Source organism: Carassius auratus, chromosome 35 (assembly GCF_003368295.1).
Source record: "Carassius auratus strain Wakin chromosome 35, ASM336829v1, whole genome shotgun sequence".
NCBI lineage: Eukaryota > Metazoa > Chordata > Actinopteri > Cypriniformes > Cyprinidae > Carassius > Carassius auratus.
Window position 1 is genome coordinate 1,014,807 of NC_039277.1, and position 17,037 is coordinate 1,031,843.

Sequence of the window (17,037 nt, forward strand, 5' to 3'; positions counted from 1 at the left end):
GAACGTCAAAGACAATGAATATGAGTGAGGGGGGAAATACGGCCGAGCAAATGATCTGCTTAATTGTGTCTCTAGCATCATAAAAGGCATCTACCTCAAATTCCAGGTAGTGCTCTTTCAAGCGGTACTCATCGATCTCTTTGGCTTTGACCTTCTTATCTGGCGGATAGGATCTGTGCTCGGCTAATTCTGTAGAGACGTGCTTCAGCTTGGCCTCGTGGGACTTCAGCTGCTCTTCCTGTAACACAGCAGACACATCACATGAGCAGAAGTATTCATAGGCTTCAGACAGACGCGACACGTGCCATCAACAGCGCTCTTCAGACCCACCTGAGACATTCGGGTGGTGGTCGCCGGCAGCAGCGGACGGCTGAATTTCTTCTGAGAGCCGATGGCAGCGGGGAAGGATGGGGCGGAAAACATGGCCGCCACTGAGTTGATTATTCTGATCCAGGACTCCATTTCCTCGGGGCTCCTACAGAGAAAGAGACGGGACGTTCATTTGAAGAAGACCACGCTACAGTCGTGCAAACTCACAGGATGAGAGCAGTCAGCCTTACGAAGAAATAAAAGGTCTGCAGACCAACGGAAGAGATAAATGAGGTTTAATTGAGCCTGAACTGAAGCATGAAATTAGTGTTTCAGGCCTGTTTCTGAAAGTGCTGCTGCTCTTACTGGGCCTGGAAGAGGAACACTCTCCAGTCTGCAGTCTTGAGTTTGAGAACATTGGGCTTCTTCTCGTAGTCCATGGCCTTGATGGCGAGAGCATGGTGCACGCTGATGGCGTTCTTCAGGTCGTCCTCGGACAGGGCCTTCTCCAGCTTAAACTCATCCTGCAGGAGCACACACACACAGGACAAATGATGAACACGGACAGGGATGGGAATCCAAGGAATTAAACAAATCTGAAAACTTCAAGCCTTTTACAGAGACAACACAATAAGTTGTGATGTTTACTTAAAGAAATTATACTTTTGTGGCCGTTTCTTATCACACTTAAGAAGACTTAAAAATGCACTCTGTAGCAATTTTAAATGAAATGTTTACCTTTTAAATTATTATTTTAAATTATTAATATACCTTTAGATTTTAGAATAGGTATCATAACTAAAATATTTTAAAATGCTATTAAAATAATAAATTAATTAATTTAAATAATTTAATATAAATAATTTAAAAGCTTGTTAACCTTTTTCTACCATTTAGCATTAAACATTTTTATCGTTGTTTCATTAAAACAACTGACCTTATTTCAACCATATTTCAATGTTGAAAGTTGGTCATGTGCTGGAAGTTTTTCAACAGTTCATCTTTAAACGTTGAATCAACGTTGTTTCAACGTTGAAACCACAACTGACCTTATTTCAACCATATTTCAACGTTGAAGGTCGGTCATGTGCCGGCTGGGTAGTAGCATTTTCTCAAAGAAAATTCCCAAAAGAGAAAGTGCACTTTAAATACCTGGATGATGCACTTAAATAACCGAAAAAACAAAGTACAAAGTGTCGGACACTACATGAGCTCAACTGTCACAGCTTTAATTACGTAGTGGAGGGGGAGGAGCTAACAGACTCCAATTATGAAGTAATACTAAAGCTTACTTTAGTAAGGTAGTAAAGTACATGTCATTTAAACTCTAGTCTAATTTGATATTTCATTTAAAGCTAATATATTTTAACTTCATTGCAAATGTTTAATTATAGATACATTTAAATACATGACATACAAGTGTAAATAGAAATTATATTAAAGTATATTTTAGTTCTCTATAAATGCTTATCGGTACATTCCACAGTATACCTGAACTATATGTCAAAGACAATACAAGTAATAATGAAATTATATATGAAGATTTAAAGTACAGTATTTACGTCTTCAAAAGCCACTCTGAAGTTCAGACCGTTTTCATATTTAAACTACAATACATTTTTATTTAATTGCAATGAACATGCAATTAAGATTGAGAGAACATTTCACTCAGTTTGCACTTGAGTGTGTTCTTTTCCTCCGAAGTAAAAGGTCTGTGTGAAATGAGACTGAGAATGTTATCCAGCACATTTCCCTTTTCTCTGATGAAAGTCATTGGTGTGATTGCCGCACATGGGTTAATGGCACATCATTAGCTCTAATGCCATGGAAACCTGCAGCTGTGGATACAATCAGTCACCAGCACAAAATAATATGCACAGGTACGGCCTGCTTCTGCACCAATATTTCATTCTTGTGACTTTTGCATGACTGCACAGCTAAGCAACTAACGCAAGTTCAAATGGAGCACATAAATAAACTATTGTAATGGGCTAAAACGCTTCTATCTTTGATGGGCTCTAAAAAGGTTTGCCAGACCTGAAATAAATTAATCAATGTGATTACGTCTCACATCTGAACCTCGTGGAGGAGAAACTGAATTATTATTGATGTTTGTGGGAAACGATGGAGATCTGATTAATCAGCAGTGCGAGAGGGGAAAATGAAAGAGAGAATAAACAAACCTTCTGCAAATAGAGGATCATGCCTTTCAGAACGGCATAAAAGGTTTTCCAGCCTCGTTTCCCTCTTGGTGCTAGAGAATACAAATACAATAAAATAATTTATTCACAATTATCATATGCTCCTATTTTCTATTCACTAACAGTTGATGTTAAAAGGACAATAACATCATTACAGGTATCCTAACTTGTTCCTAGTCTTCTGATAGCATTTGCTTTGTCTGAGGAACATACCCAAATTTAAGATGCTATGCATTATTAATCACTGTAGCTGTCAAATACAGCACTTATCATAATCGATATCAACACACATAAAAGTAGCATGGACTAGTTCTGTAGTGCTTTATGGAGCTCGGCAGCATCTGCTTCATTTCACTTTCACGGTTTGGAAAATAACTTCTCCATTTGATTTCAACTGAAGTCCGAAATTCATACAGTTTGGCATGTCACTACGTGTTCCTCCTCTGAAGGGCATTACTTGCATTTCTACTGTCAAATGTTTCCCTTGATAGTGTCTCTGAAGAACAGCTTTATTTACAGCTGTGTTATAGGAGCTTTGGGAAGCATCCAAACCCTTCACACCCCATCCAGACTGAGCTCTCTGTAGTGCGCTGATGGCACCCCTGGGACCCTGGCCTGAATGCTCTCAGCATGCGATGCAGCAGATCAGTAAAGCCCTGCTGTTTTTATCCTGACTGTAATAACCCAGGGACACGCTCATTAGACCACACTGGCACGACTGGTATGTCCACTAAACTCTTCTGCCACAGCTGGACCGTAAATCACAAATCAGGGGAGGGTAGAAGGTAACCACTTCAGTTTACTCTGGTAGATGTGTTCAAACAACGGTATAAGGTTTTAAAAATGTTTTTTTTTTTAAGAAGTCTCTTGCTCACCAAGGCATTTATAGATCAAAAATAGTTAAAAACAGTAATATTGTAAAATAGTATGTAAGGGAGAAACACCTGATGTAAAGTGGAAAGCCAATGATTATCCCTCTTATTCCATGGTCTTTTTCCACTATTGACAACTAAAACTTGTTTATGACGTTGGCAGTGCAATATTTAACCGAAGGATAAGAATGGTTATTTCCGCCAGTTACAGCTCGTTAGGTCCAGCATTCTGCCCATTTCAAATCAGATACAGATGCCACATTTATTTGAATGAATTATAGCATTTATTTTAATTAATTATCGAGAGAGAGAGAGAGAGAGAGAGAGAGAGAGAGAGATGACAGTGGTGTGTGTGAGTTACCGGTGTCTGTGCGTCTCTCTACAAACAATGAAGCTGTTTAGTTACTTTAATTTTAGCTCGTTGCTGAGAAATATAATGTAGTGATCTAGTATCTATGCTATTTTATTAATTAAAGTGACGGGGCAGCCCCAACAATATGTTTCTGTGTGGGCGCAGCATGATTTGCAATCTCCGACCTCTCTCCCTCTCACTGTGTTTATATGTGAGTGATGTGTGTGTGTGTGTGTGTGTGTGTGTGTGTGTGTGTGTGTGTGTGTGTGTGTGTGTGTGTGCGTGTGCATCAGGGAAAGCAGTGCATTAATATATAGTAGAAAAGTGATTAAACTGACTTGGACCTACCTGTGTTTTAAACGGTCCTCTCTAATGCGTAACTGCCAGCCAATAAGAATCAGGTATACTGACAGACCATGGAATAAAACAACTTAAAATATCTGTAATTGATTGTTTTGATCAAATCTGTATTTTCAGCAAGTCTTCAGTGTCACATGATCCTTCAGAAATCATTTTAAAATGCTTATTTGCTGCTCAAGAACCATTTCTGGAGAATTTTAAAAAGAATTTAGAATTTTAAGGTGCTGCTTCATATATGTGGAAATATTTTTTTTTTTATTATATTATTATCATTATATATAAAAATCATAACAGAACATATGTCTTTACTGCCACTTTTGAGCAATTTAATGCATCCTTGCTAAATAAAAGTATAAATTTACTTCAATATCTCTCTGAACCAAAACTTCTGCGTGGTAGTGTTTATAATACAAAAACAGAACTATGCATAGTTGTTAAAAGCATCCTTTTAAAGAGTCTTTGAAATGTTTTTTGCAGGACGAGCTGTAATCTGTGCATCTCTTCAAACAGACACAACAGCTCAGCAGGTTTCTAGAGACTAGAATCTCATTAGGAAGGAAAAATAAATGGACATAATATATGAGAGACGACAGCCAAAATCCCATTTCACCATGTGTGCTTGCCAAAGCACTGAATCACACCTGCTTTAGCCTCGTTCACATTACACAGCATTTATTTAATCTTCTGTCCCATCATTCTCTGCATACCCAGAAGCTTAGGTTATGAAGAGTCATAAATATTAAGTGCTTATGAAGACGACTTTTAATTACACAAAAAATCTATAAACTGAAATGCTTTGTAAAAACTAGAAATAAGTCATTTGAATGGCCTGACCTGCTAAACAAAAGTCTTTAGTTGAAAACTGCTATTCTTTATCAAATAAATAAATCATGGTATTTTAGTTAAATTAAACTATACACATTTCACAGTATTTTTTTTTTTTTTTACACTTTCAAAATCATTGAGTGGCTGCTCAAATCGAGCAGTTGTTGTATTGGAGATATTTCAAATGAACTCTGGATTAAATCTTACTTTTCTTCCCGTCCATGTCAGCGTGGATTTTGCGGGTCAGGAAGCCAGTTTTGTAGACAGCAGCATTGGGGTCATGGGTAATGTCCAGGAACGGGTTACTGCCGCTGCTGATGCGACTGATGCTCTTAGTGTGAGAGTGATGGTTCTTATCCGCCAGCTCAGACAGAGACTTCTTCAGCTCATCTCCATCACTACAACACACACACACATATCCTATCAACCTTCATGCATGACAAGTCTTCTTGAAGTGTCTGTAGTGAGAGTCTCAACAGGTTCTGTTAAATGGAAAGGCGTGGAAACCTTTCTGTAACTTATTTTCTGTGACTTTATTAAAGAGATTGGTGATTTTACATCCGAGTTAGTTCTGGCTGCAGATTAAGTTTTAATAGTTGGTGATTTAATATCCATGTTGATCCATAATGAAAAAGATGTATTGGGATCAGAATTTATAGACATTCTGAACTCTATTGGGGTTAGACAACACGTTTCAGGACCTACTCATTGTTGAAATCATACTCTAGATTTAATACTGTCACATGGAATTGATGTTGATGGTGTTGAAATTATTCAGAAACTATGGACTCTCTTGTCTAGCATTTTAAATACAGTTGCTCCTTTACGCTTAAGGAAGGTTAAGGAAACCAGTTTGACACCATGGTAAACCAAAAAACCAAAAAACAAAGCCTCAAAAAGTGTTGAAATTTCCCAACATCACAGCAGTAATGACTTTATGAACTACTTTACTTCTAAAATCAATACTATTAGAGATAAAATTGCAACCATTCAGCCGTCAGGTACAGTATCGCATCAGAGTGCACTATAGACCCCCTGAGGAACAGTTCCACTCATTCTCTACTATAGGAGAGGAAGAATTGTATAAACTTGTTAAATCATCTAAACCAATAACATGTATGTTAGACCCAATACCATCTAAGCACCTAAAAGAGGTTCTTCCAGAAGTCATAGATCCTCTTCTGACTATTATTCATTCCTCATTCTCATTAGGATATGTCCCCAAAACCTTAAAACTGGCTGTTATTAAGCCTCTCATCAAAAAACCACAACTTGACCCCAAAGACCTAGTTAATTATAGACCAATCTCGAATCTCCCATTTATGACAAAGATACTAGAAAAGGTGGTATCCTCACAATTAAATTCCTTCTTAGAGAAAAATGGTATATGTGAGGATTTCCAGTCAGGATTTAGACCGTATCATAGTACTGAGACTGCTCTACTTAGAGTTACAAATGATCTGCTCTTATCATCTGATCGTGGTTGTATCTCTCTATTAGTTCTATTGGATCTTAGTGCTGCGTTTGACACAATTGACCATAACATTCTTTTGCATAGACTTGAACACTTTGTTGGCATTACTGGAAGTGCATTAGCATGGTTTAAATCGTACTTATATGACCACCATCAATCCGTAGAAGTGAATGAAGAGGTATCATATCGATCACAACTGCAGTATGGAGTACCTCAAGGCTCAGTACTAGGGCCGCTACTCTTAACACTTTATATGTTACCCTTGGGAGATATCATCTGGAAACATGGTGTTAGCTTTCACTATTATGCTGATCATACTCAGCCTTATATTTCTTTGCGGCCCGGTGAAACACACCAATTTGAAAAACTAATGGAATGCATAGTCGATATAAAAAACTGGATGACGAGTAATTTCTTACTGCTAAATTCTGAAAAAACTGAGGTGTTAATTATAGGACCTAAAAACTCTGCTTGTTATAACCTAGAATACTGTCTAAGACTTGATGGCTGCTCTGTCAATTCTTCGTCATCAGTTAGGAACCTAGGTGTGCTACTTGATCGCAATCTTTCCTTAGAAAGCCACGTTTCTAGCATTTGTAAAACTGCATTTTTCCATCTCAAAAATATATCTAAATTACGGCCTATGCTCTCAATGTCAAATGCAGAAATGTTAATCCATGCATTTATGACCTCAAGGTTAGATTATTGTAATGCTTTATTGGGTGGTTGTTCTGCACGCTTAGTAAACAAACTACAGCTAGTCCAAAATGCAGCAGCAAGAGTTCTTACTAGAACCAGGAAGTATGACCATATTAGCCCGGTCCTGTCAACACTGCACTGGCTCCCTATCAAACATCGTATAGATTTTAAAATATTGCTTATTACTTATAAAGCCCTGAATGGTTTAGCACCTCAGTATTTGAATAAGCTCCTTTTACATTATAATCCTTACGTCCGCTACGTTCTCAAAACTCAGGCAATTTGATAATACCTAGAATATCAAAATCAACTGCGGGCGGCAGATCCTTTTCCTATTTGGCTCCTAAACTCTGGAATAACCTACCTAAGATTGTTTGGGAGGCAGACACACTCTTGCAGTTTAAATCTAGATTAAAGACCCATCTCTTTAACCTGGCTTACACTTAATATACTGACATGCTTTTAATATCCAAATCCGTTAAAGGATTTTTAGGCTGCATTTATTAGGTAAACCGGAACCGGGAACACTTCACATAACACCCGATGTACTTGCTACATCATTAGAAGAATGGCATCTACGCTAATATTAGTCTGTTATTAGTCTGTTTCTCTCTTATTCCGAGGTCACCTAAATTCAATGATGAACTGCCTTTAACTATCATTTTGCATTATTGATACACTGTTTTCCCAATGAATTTTGTTCAGTTGCTTTGACGCAATGTATTTTGTTTAAAGCGCTATATAAATAAAGGTGACTTGACTTGACTTGACTGTAAGAGACTGATGTGTGGGAGAGTCCGCAGTCCTTCAACACCACTGCAGGAATCCCTGCACAAACACACTGACCACTTGACCACTGTTATTATTTGGCCATCTGACATTTGTGAAAATAAAAAGCAGGAAAAATCAATAAATGTTATATGCTAAAAATGCTCTCTTTTGCATGACAGATAAATGACAGCAAACAAATTATAGACAATTCATGCATCTTGATCGATGGCAAGGACATCTGTTTTGGTATGCGCACTCCAGTTTATATCCATACAATAGATATAAATCCAATGTATTTTTCCTGTTCTATATGCAACTTTTACTGAGTCGACTTCTGTGATGCTACTATCCACATCCAATATCGCAATAAGTGTTTTACAGACACTGAATCCATGCATGCCTTCTATTACTGCTCGCTCATGTATGAATGGCAGGGCTCCTAAAAAACTCCTTGAGTGATGGTGATGCCATCCATCTCACAGGTATCTTGGTGGAAATTTTCACTTTTCAATTTTTTATTAATGAATAACCAGGCACCTGTCCAATCAATAAGTGACCAAACGTAAATATCCCCAGTGCTCAGTAGTAATCTAGATTATGTTATCAGACTCCAAAACTTAAGTAACATCTGAGAAGATGCTTTGATGGGTTTTTGGACAAAGACTACAGTTGCACTGCTTTTTTAAATGCAAACACTCGGCTGGACTCTGTCCTGAAAGTTGGAGCTTCTGTCAGTAATGGAAAAGAACGTTGCTAGGACACTAACAATCCCAATGGTAGCCATTTACCTTAGCTTGCAGTAATATATTTGAAGCTTGAGACTATTTAGTCGAGAGTCAGGTGGCATTAGAAATGCTCAAAGACTCCCTTTAGTGAAGTGACATTCAGCCAAATATGGTGACCCATACTCAGAATTTGTGCTCTGCATTTAACCCATCCGAAATGCACACACACAGAGCAGTGAACACACACACACACTGTGAGCACACACCCGGAGCAGTGGCAGCCATTTATGCTGCGGCGCCCGGGGAGCAGTTGGGGGTTCGATGCCTTGCTCAAGGGCACCTAAGTCGTGGTATTGAAGGTGGAGAGAGAACTGTTCATGCACTCCCCCCACCCACAATTCCTGCCGGCCCGAGTCTAGAACTCACAACCCTTCGATTGGGAGTCCAACCCTCTAACCATTAAAAAAAACATGAAGAAATACTGAAATAAGAAACAAGTAGAGTTAGTCAGAACTGGCAGACAGGCTCACAGCAGTGTCTCTTGTCTCTGTAAATAAATGACCCTTTTAGAAGTTCCCTTCCACTTACTCAAGCTGAATCACACCATTAACAGGCTGGTGAGATTTACCTAGCCACAAAACAAACAATCAACATAATTCAAATCAGAAAACAATTCATTTCACCCTCATTTCAACTGCAGGCTATCTCATTCTCCCTCTCTATACGTAGTGCTCGTTCTCCACACTCCAGCAAACCCTATAAAAACACAGATAAATGATGATGGAGGCAGAGTATTTCAGCAAGATGAGAAATAAACAGAGCTAGACATAAATGACTGGTTCTGTATGTATATGCAATCTATGTGAACTGACTGCACTTTTCCACATTTAAATAAAACGTCTAATGAAATAAGGCTGCACACTTCCTGCACAACAGAAACAGAGCAATACTTAGCATATCAAACATCTGCCGGATCAGAAATGAGGGCAAACAATCAAAACACGGATTGGAAATGATGATACAAGTTTTACACCATATGAAATAACCTGCAAGCTGCAAACTTTTCTAAATGAGCCAATTATTTACAGCTATTGACCAGTGCCAAAAATTCACAGGTGCCACTGACCGGCAAATGTTAAATATGTTTCCACTGGCTCATCAAACCTGCTTGCCTAATACCAAGCAACTGATACAGTTTTCAATTAAGAAAGACTGACAGACAATAAAACTAGAACTAGACTTCAGATTCTCCTGAAGAAACATTGCAAGACCATCACACTACCACCAACGTCCTTAACTGCTGTCCTTATGAAACGCAGTGTTTGCTTTTTGCCAAACATACCAGAATGTAAGTCTGCCAGGAAGCTCCACTATTATTCAACTGTAGGTCAGAGAAGCAGAAGAAGCACTTCAAAGTGGTTTTGTAACCTTACTTGCAATGACTATTTGACAAGGGTCCTCTGAAATGTCCTTTCTTTGGGGTATGATGCCCTTTTAATATTTACAATCAATTCTGTAAAGTTCACTCCGATTTACATGGGACGAGGCCAGACCAAATAACTACTCATTAACCAAAGCAACCAAAAAGAGTTGCACCAAATTTGGTTGCACCACTGGGTGACAACTATTTCACGTTTAGAGAATGAATAACTGTAAAACCAAAGAAATTAAAGATTTCTGTCCATTTTATCCTAAGAAAATATATATAAATGTAATGAACGACTTTGGTGCTTAAACATGTTCTCAAAACTCTGAAGACTTGTAAACAAAGACTGCATCCTGGGGTGTACGTAGGAATTACGGGCGTTGTGATTGTATACAGTATATTGCTCTTGGCCCCTCTGCACCCCTTATAGATCCACTGGAACGGCTGATGTGCAGACAACCTCCATTGGATCAATATGCACTCCTACTCCCCCGTCTGGGCCCCGTCTGTTCCAGCCCTTAAAATCATCCAGCTACACCTTGTGCTCTTGGTTAGGAGGTTATGTAGTCAGTTATGTTACTGTCCGGCTCTTAAGTCTGTGACAATATGTTACAATGGTTCTAAGTACTGGTACTATTTTGGTGAAAAAGGAGAAAGCGGCCCTCTTGGCAAGGTCCCAGGTCACTTTAATATGCAAAAGCCAAGATACAGCCGCACTTGTATTCACAGTCGACTTCATTAGTGAATTAACTTGGGCTATAGAAATCTACAGGGACCACTCTCACGACTTGACATCCCTACTGTAATTACTCACCTTATTTCAATCTTTAATGAGATTTCTTGGCCAGTATGTGGCGTTGTTCCCATACTGTTCAGGTAGCTTCAGGGTAAGATGGCAATGGCATATGCCAAGTATTATTTCAATATGCTAAAGCATTGTTAAGCACAGCTTCGCTTTCTGTTCTTAAGGTAATTTAAAATCCCATCTGTAGCTTTTGCTAGGCTTTCATTAAGGAACATTTGTGAACACATAAAAAAAATAAAAAAAAATTCAAAGGAATCAGTATTAAAACAGAATCTAGACCACACAATTCAACCGTTCAAGAGCAAGGGTTGAACAAAACCAAAAATGTTCAAACCATTCTAAAACTAATTTTCAAATATCTATACCTGTTTGAAATACATTTGGTATTATAATTGGAAAATACCTGATGTGACCTGTCTGGACAGTGAATTTTGTTAAATTTATTCTAAGCCATTGTAAAATACTTTATAAACACACACCAGTTACTTTGAGTTAAAGAAATATTCCAAGCTCAACACAAATTCAACTTGGCATAATTTTGGCATTACGTTGATTACACCAATATTACTTCAGTCATACATGTATATGAAAGTCTTGTGTTTATTCAGTATGTTCAAAACAGTGTGTTTTAATGTTTATTTTGTTATTTTTACATCCACAAGTTGTAAAAAAATAAATATATTGTTAAAAACTTTAACTGTGGCTCTTAGCTGTTCTAAAATCAATGGGTCTCATTCACTAAATATGCATAGGCACAGATTTTTGCGTGAAATGTGCGTACGCACGTTTTCACGAATAAATCATGATTCATCAAAAACTTTCGTACTAAAATTTATTCTAAATGTACGAAAAGATTCAAGAACAACTTATACCACACGTACGCAATAATCATGTACAACCGGGACCTTATAAGCATGTGTTAAGAACCCTACATATAATTAGATGTTATTGACAAATTATAATTAGAGTTCCAATTTTTATATATATATTTTATTTTAGAGGTCCAAACAACAATCACCTGATCTATCCTTATATAAACGGTAATTAATGTGTCTCATCTTGTGTTTAGAGGCAGGGCACACTTAGTAGTGCTTAAAGACATCGCGGTGCGCGCTCTAAGGAGAGAGCGCGTCTTTAGAGAGCGCACAGATATATTCGCGGAGAGTGACGAATGGCTGTTCAGTCGCTTTAGGTTGCCCAGAGAAGTCCTCATTGATTTATGCAACTCACTGGAACCACACCTAAGCCACATCACCAACCACTCTCACCCTATACCACCTTATCTACAAGCCTGTGTTATAACCCATGCTTCTTTTTTACCTGTGCCCGTTATGCCAGTGGATACAATTTTAAATAACACATTTTTCCTGGCTTCCACCTCCGGCAGCAAAACCTCACGTTCATTATCGTTAAAGTTATTTTTCTTTGTCTTCTGTTTCGGTGCCATAATTGTCTTTCTATGTACAAGTTCCTCGTTGTGGAAAGCCCTTGTATGGAGCTGGTTTGGGCGTGAATTATGCTAATTACTAACCTTGTGCACGCGGGCGCTCATTTAGAAGACTCCAAATTCACTAACAAAAGAACGAGTTTAAGAACAAGCTCATGTGCGTACGCAAGTGTTGTGAATTAGCCGGAAAGTTCTCGTGAGAAGTTCAAATGTGCGTCAATTATTAGTGAATGAGATCCAATGTACTCCATGGGTTCGTCTTGCTTTAATCAACAGAATATATTCAAACATGATATTAATTTATAATTAATCTGCAAATAACTAATGTTTCCTACATGTTACAGCAAGAGATAAGCTTGAGGTTCAGGAGGATTGGTTGGGGTCAAGCGGAGCGAGCTGTGGTTTGTGGTTGGTACAGAGAGTTGGCGAGGGCTTGCTGTAATTTAGCACAACTGGTGTCTGCCTCTATGACTGTTATCAGTGAAGCACACTGTCAGTCTAATGTCATGTTTTCAAAATCATGATTACAGCTCATGTCTCAAATGACACCAATCTAATCATTTGACTCAAAGGCACACCATCACACACACTTCTTGGACATTAATTGCAACATGTGTTTATTGTGTATCTGTGTTTGGTGGTAACCAGAGCCAGTGATGATGAAGATAAAAATAAAAGCATAATTTTTTTTACCCCTTGTAAAGATGGAAAGGAAACATGATGCTTCACAAAGGTTGTGGTGTATGATCTCTGGGGCAGTGAATATAGTTTTTTCTTGATCATAATTCCATACTTTCTCTCTAGAATTTCCAGTTTTTTTTTTATATTTCAGTTCTGAAAACAGCAATGATGGTGGTGAGTGTGTTAGTACTTACACTGCCCATTCCAGCTTCTCGTTCTTGATGGAGTTATACAACGACTGCATGGGGAAAAAAAACAGAACAAAGAAAAAGGCTTAGTATGGTATGCATTCAGTTTAATAGAATTCATATTCACCTGAAGTACAATTTATTAATTTAACCTCCTTAAATAAGCGTTCTTCAAATGTGAGGTCTGTCCCATGGTACGTGTGATCCATGTAACTGTAATTTCATCACTGTGGATGTGTGCTTTTTATTTAATACTCCATCTCACTGAGTTATTATGAAGTCAAACACCGTAGAATCATGAGTTATGATGAAACGCTGTCTCTTCTGGATTAATGAAGCTTTCTGATGCAGTGCCATCAGTAAAATTCATTGTGATTGGAAATGTCACATAATTTATTTGCACTATTTATGCAGATGCACAATGAGATTCCCGGGTGAAGTATGAGCGAAAGGTCAAACCAGACATCAAAATGCTGCAGAAATGTCATTTGTTAGCACGAATATAAGGACACAGTTATTTCTTCAGACCACATGCAAATGTGACTGACGGCAGACACTGAAGCAGCTCATATCTCACAACAGTCACCGTCTCATAACACTAAACACACGTCAGCTGACGTTACATGAAGCTGCTACATGACACACGATGGGTCACGGCCGTATGCTTGTGTCTGTAACACACTCATTTGTGTCAATACAAATATGAGGAAAAGTCATGATACCAGTCTGTGCTTTCTGACTGACAGATGGATGCTGTTGAACCTCTGTATGTCTAAGTGCACATCTGATTGTGTACACTATGTGTGCATGTAAATGATCCAATGTTCACTTCTTGGTCAAAATGCTCATCTTGGCATGATTTCAGTGCCAAACTACCTCGTAAATGTTTTTCTTATATAAACTTAAAGGCAAAATCTGTGATGTGTCTTCTAACATAACAGAAAACATTCTGCAGAGAATATAATTTATTTCCTTGTTCTCTATTATGTCACATTACATGATAAATCTGAAGCAGTTTACTTCACTAACAAACACTTGAAGCTACATTCCATTGTTTTAATTAAATGTGTTAATATTTTTAGGACATTTTTTAAATGGAGTGTGTTCAATAGTATTAGATTTTGCTGAGGTTTTTAAATTGGAACCAAGAAACCTGAAATTCCACTGGTTTTGATAGACTTGTAATTTGATAAAATGAAAACTCTAAAATTTCAGCCTCTGTTAGAACTTGCTATGTGTTGTTCTGTTGCTGTATGTCAAAAGGTGATGGGCATGTGGCCTAGTGGCTAATCATTTAGCCTGGTAACATGTTTTAAGTGTCAAAGGATAGTTTATACTGTACTGTGAGGGATTTTAAATAAGAATCTATAGGCAAAATAGTAATTAGTAAAATAGTATATTAGTAAAATAGTATATTAGTAATTAGTAATCATGAATACAAAAGTTATATTTGTTATTTAAAATTATAAAAATAAGTAGACTGATTTCCTGAAGAGTGTAAACGATGTGGTGCTTTCAAAACACTGATCCAGTACGCTGATTAAGAGGCACAACATGCCAACTACTGACCCGATGCTGTGAGTTTGGGCAAAACTATCTGTTTGAATCACAGATTATACAGAATAACAGCATTGACATTATTTTGTCTTTCTATTTAATGATGCTACTTACATAGAAATTAAATTCAACTTTAAAAAAATGGTCCAGATGTAATGTAAAAATAGGTTTGGATGTAAACCAAGCATTCAAAAAAAATGTATCTGCTAGAGTCGATAGTGATAGTGTATAGTGCTCCAACATATAATTGTGCTTCGTCTGAGTCCTGGTTCATGTTTAAATCCTATGTCATCGCCCTCTTACTGTCTCCCACAGAGATTCCTGCCAACTCTATACTATACTATATGAATAAAGGCAAAAAAAGCCAAAATTATGTTTATAAAATATATATATCTATTATATATCTTGCTTAAATACATATAATGAATAATATTAAATTTGTGTTTGCATTCTAGAAATTTATTTATACATATAAATATATTATCCAAATAAGTCATTAAAGCAACCTACAACGTAAAGTCATGGTACAGTTAAAAATGGAAGTGTAGTAATTTTCCCATTTTAGTTGACTCAGTGTGAGAAGTTTCAGTGTTCATACAGTATGTTCCTCTCACATGAGATGTGTGTCTATGGCAGCGGATACCGTCCACTGGACAGCAGACACATTAGATCGATGTGTTTACAGCACTACAGAAAACACACGGGTGTGAAAGAGGGAGCAAGTTACACCGGAGAGGGTAACATTGGCATAAACAATGTCTTTGAATCATAAATCAAGCACAGTGGCCAATAAAACAGACAGACACAGTAACCCCGGGTCAAGGTGACACGGTGATGCCATCCCAATAACAGATCTTAACAACAGCATGCATTTCATCCAGTAACTGGCACAACCGACAAAAAAGCCGTCATCAAACCATCCATCACTTAAATAAGCAAATTGCTGGTAAAGACATAAATCCAATGTAAGGACACAGACACATCTCCTCCAGAGGGAAATGCAGCATTTTGTATGTGCTCCCAGTGCTGCAGTTACAACACCAGAGCAGCTCTTAAAAACAGGGTTATATGAAGAGCTTTAGTCTGCATGCGAGGCAAGATAACAACAGCATGTCAGCAATGACATCCAAAAATCACATATTATTGTTAATGCAGCACTACAATGCCAAAGAAATCCTCTCCATTCCAGGCACACAAACACCACAGCAAACGTCAGGCTCATTACCTTCTCCTTTTTGGGCAGTCCAGTGTTGAATTCAACAGAAGTGGACACTTTGAGAGACTTGGAGCGGTGTTGGGGCTGACGCCTGACCGGCTCCTCCCTGCCGTACTTGACCGAGCCACCTGCCCGCATGCGGACCTTCCCCGTCCCCTGAACGCTGTTTACCCCGATCATCTCCTCCGATTAAAGCCCTTTCACGCACACACAGCGCAAGAGAGGAGATTAAGCTTGATCCAGGACCCACGGACGTCTCGCTAGAGGGACGTGTGAGGAGGCAGTGAGCCACACAAAGGGAAAACACTGAAAACGAACAGACGAGCAAAGAGGAACAGCAAACAAATGTCCCTGCATTCAACACATGAGCGGCGCTGCTCTCTCCCGCATCACTCACTGGAGTGTTTGGATACAGAGCGCGTTTCCCTGAAAGCAACACGTCAGTGATGGGTAGAGTCTGGGAGACACACACAGAGAGAGAGAGAGAGAGAGAGAGGAGGGGAGAGGAGGTGCTCCTCCCATTCTGAAGTGAGCCAATGTTGAGATTGATTCATTTATATTTGAAACAGCCAGTGTGAGTTTGGCACTGGACTCACACAGAACACAGAGCTGAACATTACCTGCACGAGCTGTAGCTGAGCTCTCCAAATCACCCTCAGCAGACAACAATGCAGCACTGCCTCTGAGGCATACATACAGTATGCATGCTAATGTTGGAGTTTACTGGAGAAATGGCCAAATGATATTCTACTTTTGAACGCAATAAGACTTTGATGCACAACTCTGGCTGTCTTGAGGTGGTTTATGATAATAACGGCTGTGGAATAATGATGAAGATTCTTTCAAACACTCCTGGCTCCAGGCAGTAATTCAAAGATCTCCTGTGAGAAATCCATCTCCTCAGTATGATTTCAACTGGAATCAATAATTCAAGTGTTCAAAGTGCATACAAATGCTTTATAAACACACCATGACTGGTTGAAATGAAACAAATCATGAGCGGGCAGGTTTATTCATTTAAGTTTCAGATGTGTGACTTCAGATGATAAACATGAAACATACTCATAGACCGTTTCAAAATGTGGCTAAAGCTTCTACAGGGTTGATTCAATGAACACTTCAGAGGAAC

General features: G+C 38.3%; 1 protein-coding gene across 4 annotated transcripts in view; it reads right to left on the reverse strand.

The window, feature by feature from the left end:
- LOC113053975 (PH and SEC7 domain-containing protein 3-like) overlaps positions 1 to 17,037 on the reverse strand; it is a 103,453-nt gene that overhangs the window by 6,215 nt on the left and 80,201 nt on the right. For all 4 annotated transcript variants that reach the window (XM_026219147.1, XM_026219149.1, XM_026219151.1 and 1 more), the window contains 6 exons: positions 13,142 to 13,185; positions 5,127 to 5,317; positions 2,493 to 2,563; positions 676 to 833; positions 331 to 475; positions 95 to 238 (listed from right to left, as the gene is read on the reverse strand). In XM_026219147.1, coding sequence (XP_026074932.1) covers positions 95 to 238; positions 331 to 475; positions 676 to 833; positions 2,493 to 2,563; positions 5,127 to 5,317; positions 13,142 to 13,185 — 753 coding nt within the window. The remainder of the gene's footprint in view (positions 1 to 94; positions 239 to 330; positions 476 to 675; positions 834 to 2,492; positions 2,564 to 5,126; positions 5,318 to 13,141; positions 13,186 to 17,037) is intronic.